The 27,346-nt window shown below is 42.7% G+C and overlaps 1 protein-coding gene across 1 annotated transcript; it reads left to right on the forward strand.

Annotated features, from left to right (window-relative positions):
- Nucleotides 1-933: 933 nt before the first annotated feature.
- eapp (e2f-associated phosphoprotein) lies at nt 934-25,099 on the forward strand. Its single transcript, XM_059980395.1, has 6 exons — nt 934-1,066; nt 5,393-5,571; nt 10,708-10,818; nt 12,313-12,439; nt 22,103-22,216; nt 23,772-25,099. The coding sequence occupies exons 1-6, from the start codon at nt 999-1,001 to the stop codon at nt 24,046-24,048; spliced, it is 876 nt and encodes a 291-aa protein (XP_059836378.1). The 5' UTR covers nt 934-998; the 3' UTR covers nt 24,049-25,099.
- Nucleotides 25,100-27,346: the final 2,247 nt, after the last annotated feature.

Here is a 27,346-nt window from a genome sequence, read left to right on the forward strand (position 1 = left end):
ATAAAGTTAACAAGTTTAAGTTCAAATTTATTGTCGTCTGCCTGTACAACTAAATGAAACAACATTCCTCCGGACCACAGTGCACCTACAGTACACAAAGCACACACAGCTCATAAAACTAAATATTACCACAAGTAAGTTAATGAAATTAAGTTCAAAATTCATGTAGTGCCCAGTACAGGTAAATAGTAAACTGCTCGCTGTCCTGGTGACCAGACCTCAGTGGTAGCCTGGGCGATTAAGCTGTTACCCATTTTCCCGTCCTATCCTAATGCTCCTGTACCTCCGTCTCAATAGCAGTGGATCAAAAACATATGGGATGGGTGGTAAGGATCCTCAACTATGCTTCAGACCCTTCATATACGGCAATGGGTGTTGAATAAAGTTGCCCAATAAGATAGCAAATTCAAGGATTGGGAACAAATTAGATTTCAGTTACTAAGAGCCAGGACAGAACATGAGAGTAAGCCTGCAAGGAATATAAAAGCAAGCTGTAAAAGCTTCACAAATATGTAAAAATACATAGATTAGTAAGGGAAATTATGAAAATGCAGTTAAATTAGAAAATTTCAATGAACTAGACAAAGTCAATATGTATTTATAAAAGGGAGATTGTAGTGTGAGGGTATAACTAGTGCAGTAGCTGAGGGAAAACCAGCGAATGCCACCTATTTAGATTTTCAGAAGTCCTCGGATAAAGCACCTAATTAGAAGTTAGAATGAAAAATTAAAACATTGGTGTGTTATACTGACATGGATTGGGAATTGATTGACATACAAGATATGGTGTTAAGAATAAATGGTCATTTTTCCGAATGGCAGGCGGATAATGATCGGGCCTGAATGAGGAAGAGGGGTGTATGTAACATTTACATGTTTATTATAATGCAAGGACATTTTAAGGCTCTTCATATTCGCAATGACGTGGGCTCAGGAACCGCCCACTCTGCGTCATTGCTTTGCGCCGGAAGTATTGCCCGCTGGTGACGCTTGGGAAGATGAACGGACTGGAGGTTGAGGATCCGTACCTGGTGGAGGAGCTGAGTGAGGAGGAGCCTGTGTCCAGGTGAGGGAACTGAGGGAGGGGGAAGGGGTAGGGGAGTGAGACCAGGGATGGGGGGCAGGTACAGCCACCGTCACCGTCACATCGTCCCAGTAACCTGCCAGTGTTTTTGGCCATCACAGGCTCTCAGTAATTCCAGCAATTGGACAGTTTAGTTCGGCCTTGAGAGGTTTGGTCCTGAACTTCACTGGCTGTCAAAGCGTGTGGGTGACATTGAGTGTAGGAATGCCGAACCCAAGTTTACATCGTTTCGCATAACTCTAGACAGAACCCACTCTGTCTAGGAAATTTGCCACTCTTTATTTATCACTCTTGACTGGTCCCTAGTTTAATAATTTCCCCATGACGCTGTAAATTACTGTAAATTTTACTGTAAATTAATTCGTAGTTGTTTTCATGTTTATTACAATATCACAATTATACGTTTTGAGGAGAATTCATTCTGTCAGAAGTTTTTTCTCGGACAATTGCAAAAGACGTTCATTTTGGTCTATCTTGACAGTATGTTTGCATTTTGCCTTTTGGTAGCTTAAAATGCTGCAAATACTCTGTTCAAGCCATATCAGATTAATGTTTCATATCAAATATCTCCTGTCACATCCACGACTCATTCTCTATTTCTGCCTCCTCATTGGGATCTGCCCTCGTGGTTTAATTTTATTTTTGTTTTCCCTTATAATTTATGTTATCCTAACTTCTGTAGTGGTTGAACTTAGACAGGTAGGGCTCTGCCCATCACAGGAAAAACATCGTTCCTCATCAGTAGCAGAAAGGTCATCACAGGGACTTTAGCTAGTGGTGAGGGCTGAGATAGTACTAATTGTTGTCAAATAAATGAAACAGTAAAAGTAGATTTAATATTAACTATAAATGAAAATTTTAAAATGTTAATGGTAGACAATTAATATTAGAAAAGGAAAATGTTCAGCAGATTAAGCATCAATTCTGAAAAGAGAAAATGGGTTAATGCTTAAGCATTTTACGATTGGTTAGATTTAAATCTTCTCCAATTAGATTTAAATCTTATAGATTACAATGGGGTACTGTTGCATATTGGTTAAGCCACCTGACTAACATTCAGAGACTTGGGCTGTTGGTCTGTAAACATTTGTTTGAATCCCCTCGCAACAGCTGGGATAATTTAAATGAAGTAATCAATCTAGAATTAAAACATTGTTCCTTCAATGATGAGCACTAAACTACTGTATTGTGGTTATAATTTCATTGGATCATTCATCCTGTTCTTCATGTATGTGTAGAACTCCTTGGGGTTTTCTTTAATCATACTTGCCAAGGCATTCTCACGTCCCCTTCTAGCTCTTCTATGTCCATTCTTAAGCTCCTTGACTACCTTGTAACTCTCTGATCCTTGTTCCCTGAACCTTAAGTAAACTTATTTCTTTCTCTTGACTAGATGTTCCACATCTCTTATCAACCAGGACTACTTCTCCCCACTATCCTTTGTCTGTCTCCAGAACCCCATGCAGGTGTTCCTGAAACAATCTCCATATTTCCCTGAGTATATTGTTCCCAATTTATGTTCCCTAGTTCCCGCCTAATAGAATCAGTATCAGGTTTATTATCACCAGCATGTGATGTGAAATTTGTTAACTTAGCAGCAGCAGTTCAATGTAATACAGAGAGAGAAAAAAATAATAATAGATCAATTATGTATATTCAATAGTTGAAAAAACTGTGCAGAAACAGAAATACCGTTTTTTTTTAAAGTGAGGTAGTGTCCAAAGATTCATTGCCCATTTAGGAATTGGATGGCAGAGGGGAAGAATGTTCCTGAATCGCTGAGTGTGTGCCTTCAGGCTTCTGTTCCTCCTACCTGATGGTAACAGTGAGAAAAGGGCGTGCCCTGGGTGCTGGAGGTCCTTAATAATGGACACTGCCTTTCTGAGACACCACTCCCTGAAGATGTCCTGGGTACTTTGTAGGCTAGTACCCAAGATGCAGCTTACTAGATTTACAACCTTCTGCAACTTCTTAATAGCATCATAATACACCTTCTCCCCATTAAATACTTCCCCATACCAGCTGCTCCTATCCCTGACCAAGTCTGTGGTAAGATATGGGGATTTGTGGATACTATCTCTAAAATGCTCATCCTCTGAGAGGTCTGTCACCTGGCCAGATAGATACATGGCTGAGTAGCAGCTCCAGGGTAACCTCTTCTTTATTGGACTGGTCTACATACCATGTCAGGGAACCTTCCTGGACACACTAACAAATTCTACCCCATCTAAACCTTTTACACTAAGGAGGTGCTATCAATATTAGGGAAGTTGAAGTCACTCATGACAATAACTCTGCACCTTTCCAAACCTGTCTGTTGATCTGTTCAGAGAGTCTCTGCTGTTATTGAAAGGGGGTGGGGTCTACAGAAAGCTCCCAACAGAGTGATTGCTTCCACAAAATGTCCAATCCCGATACACTCCTATCCCTCATCTCGCTTCTTTCTGGATAACGGACCCAACTAGTCCCCTCCACCTAAGTCTGGTGGAACTGATCCTCATCCTCAATGTTTTCTCCTTCACCTCCTCACACTTCCTTCAAACCAAAGGTGTAGCAACACGGTCCCAGCTGCGCCTGCCTTTTCATTAGCTTTGTGGAACAGTCCATGTTCTAAGCCTACACCAGCATTGCTCTCCAAATCTTCCTACGCTACATTGACGACTGCATTGGTGCTGCTTCCTACACCCATGTTGAGCTAGTCAATTTCATCAGCTTTGCCTCCAGCTCTTAACTTCACTTGGTCCATTTCTAATACTCCCTCCCCTTTCTTGATTTCGCTATCTCCATCTCTGGAAACAGAATATCTACTGATATCTTTTATAAACCCATTGATACTTTTTGCATTAAAATAGACACATTTTAACTGACTGCAGTTATGGCTTTTCTGCAGCCTATCCTTCCTTACAGCCTCTCTATATACTGCAACTGTCTTTACGCCTATTGAGCCATCCTCTGAGCTATCACTCAGCTTCCGTTCCATTGCCAAACTAGTTAAAACCCTCTGCAAGAGCTCCAGCCCATTTGCCTACAAGGATGTTGATTCCTCCTCAGGTTACAGTGTAACCTCCCCTTTTGTACAGGTCATACCTTCCAAAAGAGATCACAAAGATCCACAATTCTGAAACCCTGCCCCCAGCACCAACTCCTCAGCCACACATTCATCTACCAAATAATCCAGCTCTTCCTCACACTGGCGCTGGGCAGAGGCAACAATCCAAAGATTGCTACCTTGAGATCCTGCTTTTTAGCCACAGAGCCAGAAATCTAGTTGCTGTGGCTTTCCACCAGTAAGTCATATGTCAACTGTATCCAAAGCAGTATACGTGGAATGGTCACAGGCGAATTCTGCACTACCTGCCTATTCCCTTTTCCTCTCACAGTCACCTAACTACCTGGCTTCTGCAACTTGAGTGTGACGACCTCCCTGTAGCTTCCATCTATAAACTCCTCAATGAGCTGAAGGTCATCCGGCTCCAGCTCCAGTTTCCTAACACGGTCTGCAAAGAGGTGAACTCAGATACACTTCTCGCAGATGTACCAATCAGAGAGACTGGAGGCCTCCCAGATCTCCCACATCTGGCTTGAGCAGCACCCCACTGACCTGGGATCTATTCTCAGTACTCTAGCTGGGCACGAATAGAAAAAGCAAGAGAAACCTGGCCTCCATCTCCTTGCCAAAGGATCTTGTTTCCCACTCTAACTCTGTCTCACTCACACTTCAACCTAACTTCTTTTTATTGCCCTTTGCCAAGTGCCTAAAACCCAAACAATCTCGGGCTCCACAGAAAGCCCTAAAGGCTCTCTCACTTTTTAAATCATTTGTTTTCCCTGGAGTTTAAACTCCACAAAGAACTGTCTCAGCAAAAAGAGAGAGAAATAAAAATTAGAATGCAGTTTGGTATTTTGCTAAATAAGTTTTAAATACTCAATGGTATGGCCATAGATTTTGAAACCAAAGCACCAGCTGTTACTCTCTGGTCACTCTATTCCTCAGTCAAATAATAGGTACTGTTTTTGCAATGTCAGCATGGTTGGTGAAGTTGAAAAGGTTCTCTCTAATTTTCCTGAATGTAGTTTAATAGTGAAAACAAGGATTCAAAGGAAAGGTGACGGGAATGAGAAAGAGAACAAGTTGCCGGTGTACAGCAGTCTAATGTGATTGTTCCACAGGAGTCAGTGTAGGTTCAATGAGCCAAAAGCGTAGTCTGTGACTATCCATCAGTGTTGTTAGAACTTGTCACGTTTGAAGCAGCATGTTTCAGAAGCCTTGTTTTAAATGAAGATGAAAGCTTTGTCTCCTCCTTCCAGTTCTGAGGATGAGTTGGACGTTCTACTCCACGGCACGCCTGAACGCAAGCGCAAACTGATCAGGGAGTGTTTAACGGGTGAAAGTGAATCCAGCGATGATGAATTTGAGAAAGAGATGGCAGCAGAGTTGGATTCCACCATGAAGGTTATTGAGGGGAGCTGGTCGCTCATTCCTGAAGGTATGTTTAGGAATGTTTCTCCTAAAATTACTGTGTCTCTAGTTTTACTGAATATAACCCCAGTGATGGATTTCCAAAGAGTAAATAGATGTTTAGTCAATTAATTAACTTCATGAATATTACATACAAAACTAAAGGTATATATAAGATTCACCGGTATCAAACTCTAAATTTCAAAGTTCAAAGTAAATTTATTATCAAAGTATCTATCTGTTACCATGTACCTCGAGGCTCATTTTCTTGTGGACATTTACAGGGAAATAGAAATACAGTAGAATTTGACAAAAACTACACGCAGAGTGACAGGCAACCAGTGTGCAAAAGAAGAGAAATTGCAAATAAGGGCATGAATTTTACAAAGTCCTCAAAAAGTTGTAGAATCAGTTCAGGGTAGTAGTGTTTGAAGTTAGTGTATATGCGCAAAATGCCGGAGGAGCGCAGTAGGTCAGGCAGCATCTATGGCATTGAACAGTCAACATTCCAGGCAGAGACCCTTTATCAAGACTGGAAAGGAAGGGGGTAAGATGCCTGAATGGGGGAGGGGAAGGAGGAAAGTAAGAAGGTGATGGGTGAAGCCAGGAAGGTGAATGAGTAAAGGGCTGGAGAGGAAGGAATCTGATAGGAAAGGAGAGTGGACCATGGGAGGAAGGTAAGGAGGAGGGGTACCAGGGGGAGGTAATAGGAGATGAGAAGAGGGAAGAGTCCAGAAAGGGGAATAGAAGAAGGGGGGGGGGGATTTTTTTTTTAACCTGAAGGAGAATGCAATATTCATTACATCAGACTGGAGGCTGCCCAGACAGAATATAAGGTGTTCCTCCTCCACTCCACTGTGGGACAAGAGGAGGCCGTGGGCCAACATGTTGGAACAGGAATAGGAATTAAAATGTTTGGCCACAGAGGTGCTCAATGAAGCGATCCCCCAATTTACGACAGGTCTCACCAATGTAGGGGAGGTTGCATCAGGAGCACCAGACACTGCAGACAACCCCAGCAGATTCGCAGTTGAGGGGTTGTCTGGGGCCCTGAATGGAGGCAAGGGAGGAGGTGAATGGGCAGGGGTAGCAATTTGTCTGCTTGCAGGGATAAATGCTGGGAGGGAGATTAGTCAGGACGGACAAATGGACTGGGGAATCACAGATGGGGGTGGAGTAAAGATGAGTTTGGTGGTAGGATCCCTTTGGAGGTGGCAAAGTTGCACTGAATGATGTGCTGAATGCTGACGCTCATGGAGTGGTAGGAATTCTATCGCCGTCAAGGCGGAGGGAAGTTGGGATGAGTGTGGATGCTACGGAAATGGGGGAGATGTGGGTGAGGACAGCATCGGTGGTGGAGGAAGGGCAGCCCCGTTCATTGAAGGAGGAGGACATCTCTGATGTTCTGAAAGGGAAAGCCTCATCTGGGAGGAGATGCAGTGGAGACAAAGGGAATGGCAGTTTTACAGGAGACTGGGTGGGAAGAGGTAGAGTCAAGATAACCATGGGAATCGATAGGTTTATAAAAGTCAATCGGCCTCTAGAGATGGAGAGAGGGAGATCAAAAAGGGAGGGTGGTGTCATTGAATGAAGTTATCCATGCCAATTCAGACATCTGATGGTTGCAGAATAATAACTGTTCCTGGTGCCAGTGTTGTGGAACCGCAGGCTTATGTATCACCTGCACAATATTAGCAGTGAGAAGCGAGCGTGGCCTGGATAGTGGGTGTCCGTGATGTTGGATGTTGCTTTCTTGTGGCAGCACAGCATGTAAATGAGCTCAGTGATGGGGAGGGCTTTGCCTGTGATGGACTGGCCTGTATCCATCACTTGCTATAGACTTCTCTATTCCTGGGTAACGTCTTTTCCATACCAGACCCTCATGCAACCACTGTATTTGTAAGTTTGCAAAAGTATTTGGTGGCATGCCAAATCCTCAGAAGCCTCAAGAAAATAGAGGTACTGTCGTGCCTTCTTTGTGATGTCACCTGCTGGTCCCAGGACAGATTCTCTGATACGTTGATGCCAAGGAATTTTAAGCCATTCCGTAATGAGGACTGGCTCATGGACCTCTGGCCTCTTCCTCCTACACCAGGGGTGTCAAACTCATTTTAGGTCACGGGCCGGATTGAGAAAAATGCAACTGCATGTGGGCCGGATCAGTTGTGCACGCGTGCTCCCACAGCTTTCGTTGCCTTCATTTTTTCAACCTGCTCTCATGTGTCTCAGTCTCTGCTATATCTAAAATTGTTTCACTTTATGAATTTCATTTTTTATGAAGCAGATTGCCTAGCAAGCATTCTTTTTATGATTGGTATTAACTTACAGACGTAGATTACAAGAATGTAGGCAACGAGAAAGAAACGATGCTATTTCGGCTAAGATTGTTTAGGGAGCCATACCTTTTCCATTAATAAACCATTTGAAATCAAGCATTAGCAAACACAAATGTAGACCTAACGCAGGGGTGTCAAACTCAAATACACAGTGGGCCAAAATTTAAAAATCGGTACAAGTTGAGGGCCGGACTGGTTCAGCATTTATTGCAAAACTTATTGAAATGAATTTATTACACATATTAACCTGGAACTAACAAAGCTTAGGTTATTGCCTACAAAAACAACATTGAACATTAAATAAATAAAAACTCACTTGCATTTATTTCTTATGGCTTTATCTGCAGCTTTTCCGGAGTAATTTCTAATGAAAACATTTTTCCACAGGCCAACACTCTGTGATTCACACTAGTCTAAGCCAGATACTTGGCATCTCATCTTGGATGCAAGTTCATCAATGTTTGGAGTCAGGCTCTGAGCTGAGGAAATCCTCAGAATTGAGTGAAGGTGTTCATCAGAAAGACGACTCCTGTGTGATGTTTTGTTTATCTTCATCAAAGAGAACAGTTGTTCACACAGATATGTGCTGCCAAACATAGAGAGCATTTGAGCAGCTTGGGTACGCAGCTGGGACATTGTGTAGGGAATGAAACGTAGAAACTGTGCAGCGCCCACCGAGTCAAACTTTGCCTTGAGTATGTCACTACATTGGAGTTCAATCAGCTCCATTTGTATGTTGGTTGGTGCGCTTTCCACATCAGCTGCAAATGGATTACTGAGCAGTTCAAACCTGCTTTTTTGGGCTTCAAAGTCGGCAAATCGCCACGTGAAGTCGGCACCAAGTATGCGAAGATTTTCAGCAAACTTTGCACATGGGAACACTGCGGTAGAAACCTGCTCTTTCATAGTTTGGCAACACGGAAAACGGCTCAAGTTTTCTTGCTGTATCTGCGTCTCCCACAGGCGCAGCTTGGTTTTAAAAGCCCTCACTGCAGCGTACATGTCTGTGATCACATGACCCTGCCCCTGAAGCTGCAGGTTGAGCGCATTGAGATGGCTCGTGATGTTACACAGAAACGCCATTTCTCAAAGCAACTTTTTATCCCGGAGCTCTGTTGTGTCTTTCCCTTTGCTTTCCATGAACTGACAGATCTCCTCACGCAACTCGAAACATCTTTTCAGCACTTTTCCTTGGCTTATCCATCGCACCTCTGTGTGATAGGGCAAATCATTATATTCTGAACCCAACTCCTCCAGAAACGACTTGAACTCGCAGTGATTTAAACCTTTGGCTCTTATGAAGTTAACTGCTCGTGTTATGGTGCTCATTATATGTTCCATTTTCAAGGCTTTGCCACACAACGATTCCTGGTGTATGATGCAGTGATAAGCTGTCAGCTCACCTGTGCCGTTTTCCCGCATCTTCTCCCGGATCCTGCCCACCAATCCACTCTTTTGACCGCACATCGCGGGCTTCTGTTTCTTGTCCAGGTGCTTGTATTTGTCGTGGTGTTTCGTTTCATAGTGTCGTCTTACGTTATATTCTTTAATTACAGCCACACCGTCTCCGCACACAAGACAAACAGGTTTGCCCTTTATATCTGCGAACATATACTCTGCCTCCCACCTGCCTTGAAAACCCCTGTTTTCAAAGTCCACCTTTTGTTCAGCCATTTTTGGGGTGAGGGATAGCTGAAAGTTGACCACACGTGACTAGCGCCATAAGGATGCTGATGAGAGAGTAAGGCAAGCGTGAGCAATGCACTGGCAGTGCATTGTGGGATTTGTAGTATTAGTGGTGCATGCAATATACCGGCGGGTCAGCTCTAATAGAAAAAAAATTTATTCATTAATGATATTCAGGAAATAAACCAGGGAAACCAAATAAACACTAAAAACCCTGAAAACCTGGTACCTGAATAAACTCAGCATTAGCCATATCATATGCCATAGGCGCTTCGATTACTGGGGCCAGCTTTAATAGTAATTAGATATTATCTCACGGGCCAAAGATAATTCCACCGTGGGCCGGATTTGGCCCGCGGGCCTTGAGTTTGACATATATGTCCTACACGATGATCAGCTCTTTGGTTTTGCTGATGTTGAGTGAGAGGTCATTGTTGTGGCACCACTCAACCAGATTTTCATTCTCCCCTCCTATATGCCAAGTTGTCACCACCTTTGATTCAGCCAACAATGGTGGTGTCTTTAGCAAACTTAATTACTCCATTGGAGCTGTACTTAGCCAGAGAATCATAAAGTGAGTAGAGCAGGGGACTAAGCACATTGCCCCATGGTACACCAGCGCTGATCAGGAGTGTGGAGGAGATGGTGTTACCATTTCATTGGCTCTTCACTCAACTTTGAAGCACCTGGATTGGTATCTTGTAACCACAGAGGGGTGGAGGGAGAAAACTCTTCCAAGTTTTGCACCAATTGCAAATAAATAGCAATGTGAATATGCAAAAAAGAATTACGGTGGGATATTTGTCAAGTTACAGTTCCCTTCCCTGATTGCAGTTTTAGCTAAGTTTTACTGTACTTGTGTGATACCTGCTCTATGGTACTATGTAAAGGGTGTATTGAATCTAAACTGAGTTATACCTGCCTTGTATGTGTTTTAAGGAACAATGTACATGGAGTTTTACCGTCACTAACCCATGTTGGGGCAGTTCCAGATGGAACTTTGCTCTTTATTTGATAGTCACTGTACCAATCCTGTGACTGTTTCAGTTCTCTCAATGCTCCATGCCTTGCGGTCTAGTATTTTGTCTCTCAAAAGGCCTTTTTACAATATTTTGCTGTTAATCTCTTTGGTCTTTCATCAGGTGCTTCCTCCAGTGTTGGAAGCTCCCAGTCACAAGCAGCTCCCCAGCATCAGTACTATAATGAAGTTTACTTTGACTCGGACTCGGACTCGGAGGGAGAAGATGAGCAAGGTGGGAAGTACTTCACTTGTTCCGGTCCCTTATTTGCAGTTGGAGAATGTGTAGAATGATGTTGACTAGGGGAACTGTGATAGTCACAAATCAGCTCTTTCAGGGACCTTGGGAGAAGATTCAGTGCACGCTGATGTCCCTCGAACTTACTGACTGGTGAGAGTGGTTTATTATTGGTCTTGTGAAAGATGCCCTGAGCACCTCCAGTGACTTCAGCGTCATGCAAACTTAACTACGGTTTCCAACCCTATGATAATTTTACAAGGACCCCTTCTGCAAAAATTAGTTTCTAGACAGAATCAGTTATTATCACTGACATGTTGTGAAATTTGTACTTGTTGTTTTGTGGCAGCTATACAGTGCAAAACATAAAACTTAAGTTATAAATAAATAGATAAATTGTGCAAAAGAAAAATAGCGAGGTGGTGTTCATGTGTTCATTGACTGTTCAGAAATCTAATGGCAGAGGGGACAAAATGGTTCCTAAAATATTGAGTGTGGGTCTTCAGTTTCTGACCACCTCCCTAATGGCAGTAATGAGAAGAGGGCAAGTCCAAGACAGAGAGTGTCCTTAGTGATGGATGTCAACTTCCTGTGGCACCGCCTGTTGAAGACGTCCTTGATGGGAGGTTTGTGCCCTGATAGAGCTGGCTGAGTCCACAACCCTTTGCAGTCAGTTAAGCACTTGCAAGTGGCTTTGCAGGCTAATAGCCCACTCTCAAGGGCAGTGCAAAGATTAATCATCAGCAAGGCTCCAAGAGCACTGTTTCTGTGACATGAGCAAGGGAGAAGTAACCTATTCATTGGAAGAGAAGGAACAGGGGGTTATTGGTTTCACACGATTCACATTCCATGTTGGTAATATTCTCACTCTGTACTTAAAATACATACTAAGAGGTCAGGTAATGTCCTGGAAACCTGGAAGCTTTAGAGAGGATGCAGGGGAGATTTATTAAAATGCTGTCTGGATTAGAAAGTGTGAGTTATAAAGATAGGTTGAGCAAGCTGCGGCTTTTCTCTTTGAAGTGAAGGAGAAAGAGAGGTGACTTGATAGTTGTGTATAAGAGGCATAGATCGAGTGGAATTTTACCCAGACAGAAATGGCTAATACCAGGGGGGCATAATTTTAAGGTTGTTGGAAGAAAGTATAAGGGGATGTCAGAGTTAAGTATTTTTTACACAGAATGGTGAGTGAATGCATGTAACACCCTGCTGGAAGATATATTAAGGGCATTTAGGAAACAGTTAGATACGCATGTGGACAATAGATAAATGGAGGGATATGCAGGAGAGAAGGGTTAGATTGATCTTAAAAGTCAGCATAATATTGTGGGCTGAAGGGCCTGTGCTGTAGTGTTCTATATTCTATAAAGCTTTATTTTGCAAATGAGAGCTATTTTGTTAAAGTTGGTTTTTGTTTACTGCAAATTTGTGAGGGTTTGTGCACAATTTACTCTTTGAAAATGGCTTTAACTGCTATGGTTGTCCTTGCAGAAGGAGGCTGTTCACAGGGTAGACACAAGAAGAGGCAGAGGCAAAAGGTCCTGACAAATGACGAGCTGTTGTACGACCCAGATCAAGACGACCGCGACCAGGCCTGGGTTGACATGCAGAGGAGAGGGTGAGTGCTAAACTGTATTCTCAAACCATTGGAGCTTCGAGGTTGTACAAATGTAGTTTCTGAGTTAGATTTCAACAGCTTTGACTTAATAGCCAAAATCAAGTTAGGAACCAAGTTTTAAACTTTGTTATCCCTGCTTAGTTCTGCTCTCCAGCATCCTGCTGATTTCAGTAGAACCAGGTGACTGGAGTTTGGAATATCTTTTACATCTGGTACTTGTTCTAAGATTGAATTCTACTATCATCATATTGGTATCCAGTTTTGTTGCTATTTTGGGACACTGGCCCAGTAAAATTTGTAAGCATTAGTCTTAGCATGGATCTGTTGTACCAACATAACTGGTAATGGGTCCAGATTGCAAAGGTTACAGAAATCTGAACAGTGGAGGTAAGTATTGGTGCTCAGTTTGCTTTATACCAAATTTGTCACCGATTTTTTAAAAAAAAAACCTTGCTAATTTTAATAAGAGCAGTTATGTGGAAAAAGCAGAATTCATAAGAATATTTAAGAGCACTACCTCTAAATCATGTCACAAAGCTAATTAATTAAAACATTTATAGGCAGATGTTGCCAGATTTATTAATGTTATCTAATTGGATAAAATGTATATTTATGGCCCTTTGTTCTATATCTGTCAAATTTTGTTGTAATTGTTTAAAAGGCACAACTGTACAAGTTGCCTCCAGTGTTCTGCATCACAAAGCTATGTGGGCTGTCAGTAAAGATCTCCCAGTGTAGTTCAGTTGTAGATGAGTCAGTGCTGGGCATGTGATTTAGGAGCAAGTTCATGTTACACAGAAGTGAATGAATTAATAAAATTGATGGGATTATTCTAAGAATTGAAACTGACATGATAAACCAAATGTGTATGAAACAAATTTGATACAAAGTTGAATAGTTGAATTTATTTGTTCCTCATCTAACATTTTCAGCATTGCTGTCTGTTCCCTTTGTGTTTATCTAAGCTCTGTTTAAATCTGTCTCTGCTTACCTCAGTTCTGTGCAATTTCTACGTTCTCGCCACTCTTGCTAAAGTTGTTTCTTCTAAATATCCCATTTGATTTGTTGGTAACCGCCTTGTATCGAAGTTGAAAGTTTTCTGCTCACTATAAGTAGATTTGTTTCACATTTCTAAACCTATTGGCTTTAGACATTACAGTCGTCCCTCAGTATCTGCGGGGGATTGGTTACAGGACCCCCTGCAGATAACAAAATCCATGGATGCTCAAGTCCCTTATAAAATGGCGTAGTATTTGCATATAACCTATGCACATCCTCCCGTATACTTTAAATCATCTCTAGATTACTTATAATACCTAATACAATGTAAATGCTATGTAAACTAGTTGTTATACTGTATTGTTTAGGGAATAATGACAAGAAAGAAAGCCTGCACATGTTCAGTACAGACGCAACCATCGTAGCTCTTCTGGGAACACTGATGCTGCCTCAGCATCAGCCAATGCCGATTCTCCATGATCTTTTAAGTTCTTGAGGCTGTAGTGCTTTACATAGCTAGCCAGTCATCCCTTACTAGCCTTAAACTCCTTCCTCTTTGCTTACAACACAAGCAGCGAACGAACAAGACGTGAGGCGAACAATGCTCAAACAATGAGCGCTGGGGAGTGACTGAGGATCTGTGAAATGGCAGGAGGCCAGAGCAGGGTATGCCTACACATCACTTCATTCACTTAGTGCGTGGCGCATGGCAAATTCAAGTTTTGCTTTTTGGAACTTTCTGGAATTTTTTTCCTGAATATTTTCGATCCGTGGTTGGTTGAACCCACGGATATGGAGGGCTTACTGTATTCAAGCCAAGTTATGCATAAAAATTGTAACTCTGTTCCTGTCGTGGTTACTTGAAATGACCTGGAGACACAGACAATTCTTCAAGAAAATTAAACCTTTATTTGCAAACAAAGGCTGAGGCAATCAATGAACTTGTCACCGAAAGCCCGCCGAGCTCTGGTGTACAACATTCTTTATAGTAATTTCTTATCTCAGTTACATTTCGGTTTTATTAGCATACCCAATCAATTTTTAGTTGCATATCATCTGTATATGAATTAATTAATCGCTCTTGCCTCGCCCGCGGTACGTCACCATTGTTTTTGACCCGTTCACATTGGGGCCTTATTCGTGGCCAAGATTATGTTTTTCAGACAACCTCCCTCACATTACATTCCTGCTCGCAGCATCATGTCCGCTACCGTTATCTCATATAGTGTAATACATGGCTGAGTGTAATACATGGGATACATCGCAGCTAATAGTGTTGCAAAACAAGCAGGTGTTCTGTAAGTGCCATAATATGCAGCTAAGAGAGTACAAAGTATCTAGTGAAAACAACACATAACAAAATGTGTCTAGTAAAATAATACATATTAATTTTCGGTACCTATAAGTGATTACATAGTATAGCAAATAGCTAATACATAGTGATTATAGTTCAGATATATATAATGGTTATGTTTCAGGTATATTTCTCAATATAATCCCCCCTTTGAGACCCACAGGGTCTCACACAGAAAGAGAACACTCAGAGGCCGTGCACCAAAGCCAAAATAAAGTCCAGCATTTTAATCCCAAGTTTGGGTCAACTACAATTTCCATACTCGGAACTCAAAATGATCTCTCTCTGTTATCCTAGGCTGTTGAGCCAAAAACCTGTCCCTCCGTAGCTGAGACAGGAAAAAAGACTCAGACACCCTTACAGACTAGTGTCCACATTATTAACACCTTCCAGTCCGCTTGATGCATCGTGCAGACTGTAACAGTACATCATCGGCTTTTCTCCCTGTCTAGAGTCAGATTCAACAATTTCCAGGAGCATCGGGAATTGTTTTGCTGTCGCACGCATTATCAAAGTCTTGAGACATGGAAAAAAACAACACAGAATAAATGCACAACTTATCAGCACAATGCCTGCAGTCATTGCCAATTTAATCAGCCACACACCCCATCCCCCTAGTTTGCTTTCTAACCAGTCAAACCACTGATGCACAAATCCTGCATTCTGTTTGACCTCCTTCTGCAGATCCTTTAATTTATTCATTGCTCTGGTGAAAGACCCTTCTGGGCTAGTATTGTTTGGTATGAAAGTGCAGCATTGATCTCCAAACATCACACACACACACACACACCCTTTTTATACCAAAAACCAATCCAGTACCTGTCTGTTTTGCCACGCCATCCTGCTAGTTGCATCTAGCTGTTGCCCTAAGGCCTCCAGCGCATCGTCAGTGTAGTTGATGAACCTCTGTTGATTGTAGTATATATAATTTATCCATTCAACATTTTTGCTTACCCCTATCACAGGTATGATAGCTTCCCAGTGAGCATCTCATGCGGTGTCAGGCATGTCACTCGATTAGTTTGCATGCGGTAACTCATCAATGCTAACGGTAAAACATCGACCCAATTAAATTTAGTGTCTGCACAAATTTTGTTTAGTTTGGCCTTCAGAGTGCCATTGATTCTTTCTACCATGCCCTGTGACTGTGGGCGGTACACACATCCAAACCTTTGTTTTATTCTCAGTACTTGTAATACCAATTTGACCACCTTTTGGATGAAGGCCGAACCGTTGTCCGAGCTAATCTCCGAAGGTATTCCAAACCTTGGGATCATTTCATTTGTCAGGAACTTTACCACTGTTCCTGCCCCTTGATCCTGCGAGGGTACTGCCTCTACCCATCTGCTGAACCTGTCAATTACCACCAGAATGTACTTTTTCCCTCTTACCGTTTTTATCATATCTACGTAGTCGATCACCAGATGTCGAAATGGTCCTTCAGGCACGAGTATGTGACCTATTGGGGTTGTAATCCCCCTTCAAACATTATTCTGTGCACAAACCTCACACTGTGCTAGAATATAGTCGACCGAAGCTTGTAAGTAAGGCGACCAGAAACCATCCTTTTTATTTTCCTTATTACTTCCCCCCTTGCACAATGGTCCATCCCATGTGCTTCTGAAATCAGAATCGTCAGTAGAGGGGTGGGTGCTACCAACAAACCGTCTTCCGTGCTCTGCTTGGCCCCCCGTCGCCTCCACATTGCCTGTTCTGCCAACGTTGCCCTACCTTGCATTTCAACCAGGTCCTCTATCATGGGTTCCAGCTCTAGGCTTACCTGGGGTGCAATAATAACTGATGTACACCCAGACGCTTTCCTGGCTGCTTCGTCTTCCCTGTACCTGTCACTTGTGTCAGCACTGCTGAGGCATAGCCTTCCCGTCGATTAGATACATACAGATGGAAAACCTTTTCGTAGTCAGGCAGTGCTAATGCTGGGGCTGACTGCAATTCCTGCTTAATAGTATTGAAAGCTATCTCTGCCTCCTCGTTCCACTGCAGGCTAGTTCTCAAATTGGTATGGCCTGCTTCCTTCATTATCTTTCTCAGTGGTGCTACAATCTCAGCATATTCTCCAATCCAGTCTGAGCTATATCCTGTCATTCCTAAAAACGTCATCATCTGCCCTACTGTTTGGGGCTTTGGAGTCTTCGTTATCGCTTCAGTTTGACTCAGCGCTACTGCCTTTACGCCCTTAGATACCATCCTTCCTAAATATTCCACCTGCTGCTTACAAAATTGCAGCTTTTTCTTAGATACTTTGTCCTCCATACGCCAGTTTCTCTAGAAGTATCACAGTATCCCGTTCACACTGCTCCTCACTTTCAGAGCAAATCAACAAATCATCCACATACTGTATCAGGGTACTTTCCAGCGAAATGCCATCCAAATCTTCCTTCAATACTTTATTAAAAACATGTGGTGAATGCTTAAATCCTTGTGGTATTCTAGTGTAGGTGTACTGATTGCCTCTGTATGTAAATGCAAACAAATACTGACACTGTTCGGCTAGAGGAATGCTGAAGAAAGCCGAACACAAATCAATCACTGAGAAGTAGCTTGCTTCCGGCGGGATATTAGTCAGTAGTGTGTGTGGATTCGGGACCACTGCTGCCAAATCCTCCACTACCTCATTCACTGCTCGTAAGTCATGCACCAGTCTCCACTTAGACCTGTCCGCTTTTGGGACAGGCAACAGCGGAGTATTGCAGGGGCTGTTTACTCTTCTAAGCACTCCTGCCGCTAACAGTCCCTTTATTGTCGGCGCTATACCTTCCTCTGCTTCCGGTCTTAAGGGATATTGTGGTCTCCTAGGTGGAACTGTTCCTTTCTTTAACCTTACCTCCACCGGACTGGTTGTTTTTATTTTCCCCACGTCCGTGTCATGTTGCGACCACAGAATAGATGGCAACTTGTCCAATATTTTATTTTTCTGCCGACCCCTTGCCTTCCCAAACAACGGCATGTGTGGCTGAGGAGTTACTTCAACTTCCTTCATAGTTCCTGTCATATCTATGTAGTTTTAATGTAGTTGTTGTCTCCGGATATCCATACCTCAGGCATAACCTTTCTCCAAACCGTTACGGTACTTACCTGCTTTACCAGGGGTCCTAGGTCTTTAGACTGGTATCCCTCATTTACCAGCAAGGTTACATAGGGTACAGCTTCCGGTATCCTGTACCATTCTTTCAAAAAGGTATTCCACCTGACTTGCAGGGCCGCCCCCTGCTTCCCAATTACTATGGCTTCCCCTTTCAGGTGTTGTCGAACATCTGTCTTCATGTTCCATCTCCTCTCTACCTCCTTATTCTGGGTCTCATCGAAAATTACAGTACAATGTAACTCAGATTTGGGCGCTACAGCCTCAGGTAATATGGCCTGCACGCCCTGTTTCCACTTTTCCTAGGTATCCCAGATCTAATCTTCTATGTCCCCTATCCAAAAAACATTGGCTCTCTTATCTTCTCGCACTATTAATTGAGCCCCTGCCCTTTCCACACTGAACCCATTTCTGGTGCATTCTAATTTCAATTCCAGTTTCAATAAAGCATCTCTGCCTAACAAATTAATTGGAGTTCCTTTAGATACTAGTACTGGTAAGACAATTCCTTTATTTCCCATTTTCAAATGCACTGGAGCCGTGCACTGTGTTAACTGTGTTTTCCCCGAGAACCCTACCGTCTTAATAAACTTTCCTGACATGGGAAGGTGAAGGGCATACTGTGGCTGTACGCAAGTGTATGTGGCTCCCGTATCTATCATCATTGGTGTCAGTTGCCCTTCTAACATAACCTGAACCATAGGTTCCTCCTCTGCCTCCCTCGTTATCATTGGGTAATGTCCCTTCCCACTCAAGTTCTCGGGGCACCCCTAATATCTTGCATAGGGGTTTACAGGTCTGCTCGGACCCCCGGGAGCCGGCATGTAGCCAAACTGTGGCTCCCTTGCCATCGGCTCCTGCTGATACGAGACGGGCCACGGTTTAACTGGGCAGTCTCTCTTCATGTGTCCAGGCTGGTTGCATCCCCAGCACAATCTTTCTACCTCTCTTTCCCCGTCTCCTCTCTAATCCTCTTTGCCCATAACTCCTCTGTCCCCCTCCTTGGGAGTTCCAGTCCTGTCTGGGCTGTTGCTTAACTCTACTCTGTCCCCAATAGGGCATCCGTGGAAGCGTTCCGCTGGAGACATTCATTATTGGCATGGGGTTTTCTGGCCCTTGACTGACAGAATGACCGGTTCCCCCATCTAATGGTGTAATGGCTGTACTCACATTAGTGATGGCTGGCAGCATCTTTTTGCTTTTTTCTTTGTCCTTCTTTTTCAGTTCTTCGAGTTGCATTTGCAATAGCTTTCGCTGCACCTCTTCTTGCTGCTCAGCCAGCTTGCATTTGTCTCTCCGATATTTCTCCACTGCGTGGACTACGTGACCACTGAATGCTTGTGGAGTCAGTGATGACAGCCCAACCACCTCCTCCAATTTAGACGACCTGCGGAGGCATTGCATCCAAAATGCTCTGTCGGAACAGTGAGTTCAGAAACAAGTTATTTTCCACCTCTTGCTCAGTCTCCAGTCTCCACCTTTTCAACTGGTTTCCTACATAGGCTGCTGGGTTTTCAGTGTCTCCCATTGGATCCCCCTTTAAGGCTTTGGGGTCCACTTTGGGTGGATAAAGCTTCCTGAGGGCCTGCCATACCCTCTGTCTCACTGGATCAAAATTGGCCCCATCAGTCTGTGGGCTGTCCACATTCTGTAAGCCAGCCATTTCCATCAGTTCTTTCTGCTTGGAAGTTCCCATCAATCTTATCAGCAGTGCCTTCAAATCTCCCATACCCAACAATCGTCCCATTGTTTCCTCCTCGAAGGCTGTAATCCACTTTCCTGCCCCCTCTTGCAGACTAGGCAGAGTATTTTTCAGCCCTTCCAGGTCCTGGGATCCCCACGGGATATACTGTACTTGTCCTGATCCCTTTACCAGCAGTGGCAGCATTTCCTTCTCCCCGTTCCATGTAATCAAGCTTCCTTCCTCACTTGGTTCTTTATCTATTGCTGGCCCTAGTACTACTGGCTGCCACTCATACCTTCCTGGTGTATACCTTCTTCCTTGCTCCTCTTCCATCTCCAATATCTGCTTTTCCGTCCTCTCTCGTATTTCCTCCAAACCCTCGTCTCCTACCTTCCTCCAACTTCCTCTCAACTCACTCCATTCTTGCTGTCTAGGTGATTCCTGTTCTCTTCTAGTCTGTCTGACTCTACAGTATAACCATTACACCTCATTATCCCAAATTTGGACTTCTCCCTGCATGTTTACTGTTCCTGTCAGCAGGGGACACTGCTTAGGGGTTCCTTCCTCATTATAGGGAGGGGGTTTTTCTGTTTCTTTCGCATCCGGGTACGGAGCTGAAGCCAGCTTCTCACCGTACCCTCCTCTCTCTCTAACAGGCTGTTTTTCCAGCACCTTAGTGTCTTCCTCGTTTGTAATCAATATTCTACCTGTCCTCCTCAGCCTTTCTCCCTCCGTTCTGAAGAGTTTTAGCACTTCCATTTCTCGTTCTCTTTTTTTGCCCTCTTTTTTTAGATTTATCTTTTGGTTTGTAATTTTTAATTAGTCCCTCCATTTCTTCGCACAACCTTACATCAAACGTTCCTTCTCTTGGCCACTTTGTGACCAGGTTTTTGGTTCTCTTTTCCCATTTTTCTGAAGTTTTTGTGATCTCATATTTAATTAACGGGAATTTTTTGCTCAGAATCTCTACTGCCGTTCCTTCACCTGTCATGTTATTCTCTTTTTTTAAGGTATTTCAGAGATTCACAGTTTGTTTACTGGATAATATTATTTTACTCTAATTCTATGCCTAGGCTATTCTGTTCTGCCCGAGCAGACCTCTATTCAGAGCGGTACCCACTGAACTTGCTCTTTGCACCTCGTCTGTTCAGACCCTTATCTCTTAAGGCGGTATCCACGAGGATTTTCTACTCTAATTCTATTCTATTTTTCCTTACCCTGCCCGTGCAGCCCTTCGCTCTCTGCGAAGCGGTATCCACAGGGATTTACCAACACCACGTGGAACTTTTCTTAACTTAACTTATTATTAACTTATTTGTACTTACCCTCACTGCAGTGTTCTTGATCAATCCTCTGAGCCTCCTGTTAACCCCCAATTCTGCCAAATTCTTTGGACTGGAGAGACCCTTCAGCAGTGGTTCCACACTTCTGAGCCTCCAGGGCCTCCCCAAAGCCAACAGAATTCTTAGTCCAAATTGTCGCAAAAAGCGCTTACTTTTTGTTTGGGTGCACCCTTAATTCTGTTAGCCTTATGGGGGTCCCTAGAGGACTGGGAAGCGTCCCCAATCTGCCGTTTCCTTTCCGCGGGTCTCTTTCTGGTCCTGCTGCGGTCACCAATTTTGTCGTGGTTACTTGAAATGACCTGGAGACACAGACAATTCTTCAAGAAAATTAAACCTTTATTTGCAAACAAAGGCTGAGGCAATCAATGAACTTGTCACCGAAAGCCCGCCGAGCTCTGGTGTACAACATTCTTTATAGTAATTTCTTATCTCAGTTACATTTCGGTTTTATTAGCATACCCAATCAATTTTTAGTTGCATATCATCTGTATATGAATTAATTAATCGCTCTTGCCTCGCCCGCGGTACGTCACCATTGTTTTTCACCCGTTCGCATTGGGGCCTTATTCGTGGCCAAGATTGTTTTTCAGACAACCACCCTCACATTAAATTCCTGCTCGCAGCATCCTGTCCGCTACCATTATCTCATACTAAACAAAGGCTGAGTGTAATACATGGGATACATCGCAGCTAATAGTGCTGCTAAACAAGCAGGTGTTCTGTAAGTGCCATAATATGCAGCTAAGAGAGTACAAAGTATCTAGTGAAAACAACACATAACAAAATGTGTCTAGTAAAATAATACATATTAATATTCGGTACCTATAAGTGATTACATAGTATAGCAAATAGCTAATACATAGTGATTATAGTTCAGATGTATATAATGGTTATGTTTCAGGTATATTTCTCAATATTCCCAGAGTTGATCTGGTGGAACTCTGTCCTTTACAAATAACTATCTTGAACTCACATGAGCTGCAGGCAGTTGTTATCCATTTCAATTACCTGACCAACTGTCCTGAACTTGAATACCCTGTGATATCCCATTAAAGTATCCTTTGGAACTCATTTGATTGCATCAACTACATTATCTACCTTCTCTATCCCACAATATATAATTCAGTTGTAAATCTGTTAAAACCTAGGGGCAACATATCTCTTATTATTTATTTTGTAGGTATCGTGGACTTAATAAGCAACCAAACATGTCAGAATCTCTGCCAGTTCCTAGCAGTGATGCAGTTTTGAACTGCCCATCTTGTATGACAACTCTGTGTCTGGACTGCCAACGGTAAGCAGCAGCAGTTAACGTGTACATTAGTGGGCCTGAACCTTTTGGCCATAGTTTTGTGTTCACGTTAGTCCAAGGGCAATATTGAGTTCATTGGTCACAAATGGGATGGCAGGAGGACTGCTACACTAACAAGAGAACCACCCAGACTCTTAGATATTGCTTATCAGCACTAAAAGGTCCTGATGTGGCATTGATCAAATGACTTCAGTCTCCTTTGCTTATGCAGACACAGTAACCTCAGCAATCAGCACCTTCAGGGAATAACCATTCAAATGTCAACATTCTGTGTGTGTAAATGCTGTGGTTGATTTTTTTGTTGTTTGAGGTTAGATGGCAGGCACTGTAGATGTTTGAATTCTAAAGTGAGATAAAAATGTTGAAGACACTCAGCAGGTTAGGCAGCATCTGTGGAATGTGATATAGTTTACAGTAGCAAAAAAAGTAGAGACGGATAGAACAAAGAACATGTCAGATAGGATGTGATCAGGTGGATTAATGTGTCAATTAACAACCCAATTCTGCTCCTGTATCTCATGTTGATTATAGCAGACATGCCCAGAAGAGCAGGTTACACTATTAAAAAGAAAAAACAGGTCATGGATGGATAGGTGACAAATGGGAAGTTATGATACAAAGAATGAGAAAGTTACCAAAAGTTGAGAAAGTTCATGAGGGTGCAATATGCTCACATGGAAGATAAGTTGTAATTCATTGACCTAGAATGGAATAGGATAGAGAATTAAAGTGACAGGCAACTGGAAGTTGAGAGTCACTCCTGCAGTCTGCAGGTGCAATCTTTTTTATTTTTCCCAAAGGAGAGCAGATTACAGTAGTCTAGGTGTTAAGTATAAGTGAATTCTGGCTCTAGCTGGTAGTAAGAGGTGACAAAGTCAGAGTTTGCAGTAATATGGGAAAGTCAAGTCAACTTTTATTGTCATTTCGACCATAGCTGCTGGTACAGTGTTTTCAGGACCATGGTGTTACATGACACAGTACAAAAACTAGACTGAACTACGTAATAAAAAAAACACACAGGGAAAGCTACACTAGACTACAGACCTACACTGGACTGCATAAAGTGCACAAAAACAGTGCAGGCATTACAATAAATAATAAACAGGACAGTAGGGCAAGGAAAGCGCTGGTAAATGGGAATGTGATAAGAATAAATGACCAGGGAATTACAGGTATCATTGAGACCTGAATGTTGGAACCATTTCAAGTAAAGGCAATTATGTTTTAAATGTTATTTGGAGACTGACCATTACAGATTTAAGAGAAGTATTGTTTAAAATTTACCTATGGTTCAACAACCCTGCCATTGCTTATGCGTTGTATTTCATATTGTGGGTTTTAAATCAGGAGGGAGGGTGAACTCAACTATTGATGTAGACACACAGCTCTGGCCATTCACCCTCTACTCCTATCACCACCCTTTGCTATTTATGTGTTCATTCAACAGAGCACAATTTTTAGTTGAATACCACAATACTTAAATCATTTGGTTTACATGAAGGGGAATGTCCTTTTATAAATATTCTTTTTCTTTTAGGCATGACTTGTACAAGGAGCAGTACAGAGCTATGTTTGTGATGAATTGTATCATTAATAGAGGAGAAATTCTCCGGTACAAGAATCCTTCAAATAGGAAGAGAAAAAACAGGTGCAAGAAGGTGAAATATCCCAGTGGAGATACCTCTGTCGGTTCAAAACAAGATGGGGGGGAGATATATCATCCAGTGCGCTGTGCAGAGTGTTCAGTGGAAGTAGCTGTTTTTGACAAAGATGAAGTGTATCATTTCTTTAATGTTCTGGCCAGCCATTGTTAATGTCACAAATACTTTTTAAAAAAAAAGTCCTGTTGATTTACTGAGTCCATCCACCTTTGCAATGGAGTAGTTAACTGTTCCAGTAGTATCAATCAGTATGATACAGCCACATTCAGCTGAGATGCGTGTAGACTCAATCTGGGTACTTGGCTTCATGACACAGACACCATGTCTTCCATATTGGCTCGTTAAATTTTTGCTAAAATATTGATCTGGAGTGGGAGGCTAAGAAAACTGTGTAGCTTGGCAACAGAGAGGGCAAGATTGGAAGTTTTCAAATTGAACCAAATCACTGTGGTGAACCTTCATTAAGTTAATGATCGTAGGTTTTCAAAGATCTTGGATACCCTACTAAATGTAGACAAGAACAGAAAATAAAGGAAGTTATTGTTAATTTCCTTCAAATCCATTGACTGCAGGCCCAATTTACTTATTTTGTGTCTCCTGACCGACTTGGATTTAGACTATATATACACACAATATGCAGGATTTAAATGTGTCAATCTATTTCCCTGAGTTTCCATAAGCAAGACATACTACAAACTCCAGACAGCTCTGGAGATCAGGATTGAAGAAAGGCTGCTAGAAACAAGTCAAGAGGAGCAGAATTTGGCCCATCCAATCTGCTCAGATCCATCTTGGCCAATAGATTTGCCTTCTCAACCCTATTCTCCTACCTTCTCCCTCCACAGCCATCAGTAGCAATGATTCACCACCTTCTGGCTAAAGAAATTCCTCATCTGTATTCTATAGGAATGTCCTGTTCACCCCCACTATAGGGAACATCCTCCACATCCACTGGGTTTCAATGTGATTTTCCCCACTCCCCCCCCCCCCCCCACTTCTTTAAAAATCCAGCGTTTAAGCCCAGGCCAATCAAACATTAATCCTTTTGTGTATTTAATATTTTAATGAGTAATCTTGTGTTTATATGTTTCATTAATCATTCTTGTCATTTTGTTAATTACTGGTTATGTGTAAAAATGCATTAATTGCAAACAATATCATGTGATATGTGCTCCCTTCAAAGTAAACTCAAACTGGACCCATATTCCTGGACTCTAGTATTTCTTTGAAGTTACAAAATATAACTTGATAAGTTTTTATCTACAATTTGAGAGGGATAGGGGCAGATCAGAGGTGTCAGTGTTGCAATTAAATAAAGGAGACTACGGAGCCATGAGGGAAGAGCTGGCCAAAGTTAAATGGGCGGATGCCCTGGCAGGAAAGACAGTGGATCAGCAGTGGCAGATATTCTTGGGCATAATACAAAAGATGCAAATGCAGTTCATTCCAATGAGAAGGAAGGATTCAAAGAGGGGGAAGGGGCCACAGTGGTTGACAAAGGAAGTCAGGGATTGTATAGCATTAAAGAAAAAGAAGTATGACAGGTCTAAGATGAGTGGGAATACAGTTGATTGGGAAAGTTTTAAGGAACAGCAGATCTTAACTAAAAAAGCAATACGGAGAGAAAAAATCAGGTATGAGCTCAGTCTAGCCAGGAATATAAAAGGGGATTCCAAAAGCTTTTTTAGCTATGTGAAGAGAAAGAAGATAGTTAAGAACAATGTTGGCCCCTTGAAGAATGAATTGGGAGAAATTGTTATGGGAAACAGGGAAATGGCAACAGAATTTAATGCATACTTTAGATCTGTCTTCACCAGGGAGGACACAAGCAATCTCCCAGATGTATGGATGGGCCAGGGTCATAAGATATCAGAGGAATTGAGACAGATTGACATTAGGAAAGAAACTGTGATGAGTAGATTGGTAGGACTGAAGGCTAATAAATCCCCGGGTCCAGATGGTCTGCATCCGAGGGTTCTAAAAGAGGTGGCTCAGGAAATTGCGGATGCATTGGTAATCATTTTCCAATGTTCCTTAGATTCAGGATCAGTTCCTGAAGATTGGAGAGTGGCTAATGTTGTCCCACTTTTCAAGAAGGGAGGGAAGGAGAAAACGGAGAACTATCGCCCTGTTAGCCTAACGTCAGTCGTGGGGAAGATGCTTGAGTCCATTATTAAGGACGAAATAGTGGCACATCTAGATGGCAGAAATAGGATTAGGCCGAGCCAGCATGGATTTACCAAGGGCAAATCATGCTTGACTAATCTGTTGGAGTTTTTTGAGGGTGTAACAAGGATGTTAGACAAGGGTAAGCCAGTGGATGTTGTGTACCTAGATTTTCAGAAGGCATTCGATAAGGTGCCACATAGGAGATTGGTGAGTAAAATCAGAGCTCATGGCATTGGGGGCAGGGTTTCAACATGGATAGAAAACTGGTTGGCAGATAGAAAGCAAAGGGTAGCAGTGAATGGGTGTTTCTCGGACTGGCTGGAGGTGACTAGTGGGGTACCACAGGGCTCTGTATTGGGACCACAGCTCTTTACGATTTATGTCAATGATTTAGATGAGGGCATTGAAAACTATATCAGCAAGTTTGCTGACGATACTAAACTGGGTGGCAGTGTGACATGCGAAGAGGACGTTAGGAGAATACAGGGAGACTTGGATAGGCTGAGTGAGTGGGCAGATACTTGGCAGATGTCATTCAATGTGAATAAATGTGAAGTTATCCACTTTGGAAGCTGGAACAAGAGGGCAGAGTATTGTCTGAATGGTGTCAAGTTAGGTATGGGAGAAATGCAAAGAGACCTAGGAGTCCTAGTTCACCAGTCAATGAAGGTGAATGAGCAAGTGCAACAGGCAGTGAAGAGGGCAAATGGAATGTTGGCCTTTGTTACAAGGGGAATTGAATACAAGAGCAAGGATGTTCTTTTGCATTTGTACAGGGCCCTGGTGAGACCACACCTGGAATATTGTGTACAGTTTTGGTCTCCAGGTTTAAGGAAGGACATTCTGGCAATTGAGGAAGTGCAGCGTAGATTCACTAGGTTGATTCCTGGGATGGCAGGGCTGTCTTACGCGGAGAGATTGGGCTTGTACACGCTGGAATTGAGGAGATTGAGAGGGGATCTGATTGAAACGTTTAAGATAATTAAAGGATTTGATAGGATTGAGGCAGGAAATATGTTCCAGATGTTGGGAGAGTCCAGTACCAGAGGGCATGGATTGAGACTTAAGAGGTCAGTTATTTAAAACAGTTGAGGAAGAGCTTCTTCTCCCAGAGAGTTGTGGAGGTGTAGAATGCACTGCCTCGGAAGACGGTGGAGGCCAATTCTCTGGATGCTTTCAAGAAGGAGCTGGATAGATATCTGATGGATAGGGGAATCAAGGGATATGGGGACAAGGCAGGGACTGGGTATTGATAGTGAATGATCAGCCATGATCTCAGAAT

Source organism: Hypanus sabinus, chromosome 9 (genome assembly GCF_030144855.1).
Source record: "Hypanus sabinus isolate sHypSab1 chromosome 9, sHypSab1.hap1, whole genome shotgun sequence".
Lineage (NCBI taxonomy): Eukaryota > Metazoa > Chordata > Chondrichthyes > Myliobatiformes > Dasyatidae > Hypanus > Hypanus sabinus.

Coding starts and splice junctions, on each gene's coding strand:
- eapp (XM_059980395.1), top strand. CDS start 999: ATGAACGGACTGGAGGTTGAGGATCCGTACCTGGTGGAGGAGCTGAGT. Junction 1,067..5,392: donor GAGGAGGAGCCTGTGTCCAG/GTGAGGGAACTG, acceptor TCCTCCTTCCAG/TTCTGAGGATGAGTTGGACG. Junction 10,819..12,312: donor GGAGGGAGAAGATGAGCAAG/GTGGGAAGTACT, acceptor TTGTCCTTGCAG/AAGGAGGCTGTTCACAGGGT.